The sequence below is a fragment of the Triticum dicoccoides genome, chromosome 6B (assembly GCF_002162155.2).
Source record: "Triticum dicoccoides isolate Atlit2015 ecotype Zavitan chromosome 6B, WEW_v2.0, whole genome shotgun sequence".
NCBI lineage: Eukaryota > Viridiplantae > Streptophyta > Magnoliopsida > Poales > Poaceae > Triticum > Triticum dicoccoides.
The window spans coordinates 437,713,716-437,715,901 of record NC_041391.1 but is presented as its reverse complement, the minus strand read 5'-3'; the positions used below and the strand labels follow the sequence as shown (position 1 = coordinate 437,715,901).

The following is a 2,186-nucleotide window of genomic DNA, read 5'->3' as shown; positions in this document are numbered from 1 at the left end:
ATGTGCCGAGTCAGCAGAGAGCGGATCAAAATATCAAACCAAATTAAAATCTGGGCCCGTACCCTGTTGCTTTTCGGTGGGGTGCAACTCCCCGACGAGCGCCCGCGTCCACGAGTTTCCCGCGGCCAGCTTAGCACCACAAGCTCGTCTCCCTCTTGCTCGGTGCGGCGCTCTCTGATTGTCCATCTTGTCCCCGCGCGGTTGCGTGCTCGCCCCTGCGTTTATATGCACCACTCGCGCCCGCCTGCTTCTGGATCCCTCTCCTCCTTGCCACTCCCACCTTCCCTTCTTCCTCGCAGCAGCCTTATCACTTCTCCGGCTCACCCTAGCAAAGCGTTCTCCGGCCAGCGAGAAAGAAAGAGAGCGGAGGCATGAAGATCCAGTGCGACTCGTGCGGCGTCGCGGCGGCCACGGTGGTGTGCTGCGCGGACGAGGCGGCGCTGTGCGCGCGCTGCGACGTGGACATCCACGCCGCCAACAAGCTCGCCAGCAAGCACCAGAGGCTCCCGCTCGACGCGCTCGGCGCCAAGCTCCCGCGCTGCGACATCTGCCAGGAGAAGGCCGCCTTCATCTTCTGCGTCGAGGACAGGGCGCTCTTCTGCCGCGACTGCGACGAGCCCATCCACGTCCCCGGCACGCTCTCCGGGAACCACCAGCGCTACCTCGCCACCGGCATCCGCGTCGGCCTCGGCCCCGTCTCCGCCTGCGCCGCCGGGGACCACGGCGCCAGCCACGACGCCGACCACCCCGCCCCGCCCAAGCTCGCCTGCGAGCCCCAGCCGCCGGCCCAGCCCGCCGCCAGCGCGCAGCAGGTCCCCTCGCCGCCACAGTTCCTGCCGCAGGACTGGGGCGTCGACGAGCTCCTGCAGTTCTCGGACTACGAGTCCAGCGACAAGGTAGCAATCCAACTCCACCGCCGATACGATGATCTCTGTGCTCTGTGCTTGCCTTGCTTAGGGTTCCGTCTCGATCTTGTTCTCATGGTATACTCGTGTTAATTTGCAGCTGCACAAGGACTCGGCTCTCGGCTTCAAGGAGCTGGAGTGGTTCACCGCGGACATGGAGCTCTTCCACGATCACGCGCCCAAGGGCGGCAGGGCGACCATGGAGGTGCCCGAGTTCTTCGCCTCGCAGGCGGCAGACGACGCTGCCTACTACAGGCCGAGCAGAGTCGCCGCCACCGCCGGCTTGCGCCAGAGCAAGAAGGCCCGCGTCGAGATCCCCGACGACGAGGACTTCTTCATCGTGCCTGATCTTGGCTAAGGGATACTCCTAGATGCTAGTACCTCCTCGTGTGATTTTGCAGTGTCGTTGTATACAGAGAGGAGCTGTGTACAAAAGCTAGTGTTCTGTCGAACTGTGCCCTGTGCATCTTGACGTAGCATCGCTGAACTGTGACATATAATAATTATCGTAAGATATGAGCTTTGCAAAATGGAAGCTTTTGATGTGCCTCTGTGCTTTTGCGCTAGTTAAAAAGATCACAACTACAGAATAGAAAAGTAAAATGATGGACTGACAGATGATGGGCTGGACCAAACAATTTCGATACTGAGACAACAGCATAACTGCGTAACTGTACAGTTCTGAAACTAAAACAGAGAACGGTGATCATTTTATTTTTCGATGCTAACTGCAGCTCTGACTGACACACAGCATAACTGCACAAGTCGATCGTTTTATTTTCCATATGCAAATAATAGAAACTCATAGACTGCAATACCATCGAGTAGAATACAATGGTTTGTGAGTTGGGAATGAGTTTACAGAGGACGTTTACAAGGGGGTTCTAGGCGTGGCCCCTAAGTTGAGCTGCTGTCAAGCGGTTTCACCAGAGCGTGAGATCATCCCTGATATTTAGAAGTACGGTAGACCTAGGTAGATCCTATTGCCTGAAAACATTTTCCTTCCTTGGCCTTGCATCCCATATTTTCCAGAGTGTAATGAGCATGCTCGGGCTCGGGCGGACGGCCCGTTCACTGATCGGTCGTGAAAAACTGACCCAAACGGGCACCTCAAACAGGCCTCAAACGTTCAGGCTGACCGGCACCTCTCATATCAAGTCTAAATATGCGACGGCCCAGGTGCGCCCGTCACGCCAGCCCGGCCCATCTCGACCCCAGAAATATCCTCGTCCGAAAAATCCTAGACACCGGTCAATCCGAACTTCACTTCACCCCTTCTTC

The 2,186-nt window shown here is 57.3% G+C and overlaps 1 protein-coding gene across 1 annotated transcript; it reads left to right on the top strand.

The window, feature by feature from the left end:
• The first annotated feature begins 208 nt into the window (after positions 1 to 208).
• Positions 209 to 1,452, top strand: LOC119324543 (B-box zinc finger protein 25-like). Its single transcript, XM_037598327.1, has 2 exons — positions 209 to 896; positions 1,006 to 1,452. Exons 1-2 carry the CDS (start codon positions 372 to 374, stop codon positions 1,261 to 1,263), a joined length of 783 nt encoding a protein of 260 aa, XP_037454224.1. The 5' UTR covers positions 209 to 371; the 3' UTR covers positions 1,264 to 1,452.
• Positions 1,453 to 2,186: the final 734 nt, after the last annotated feature.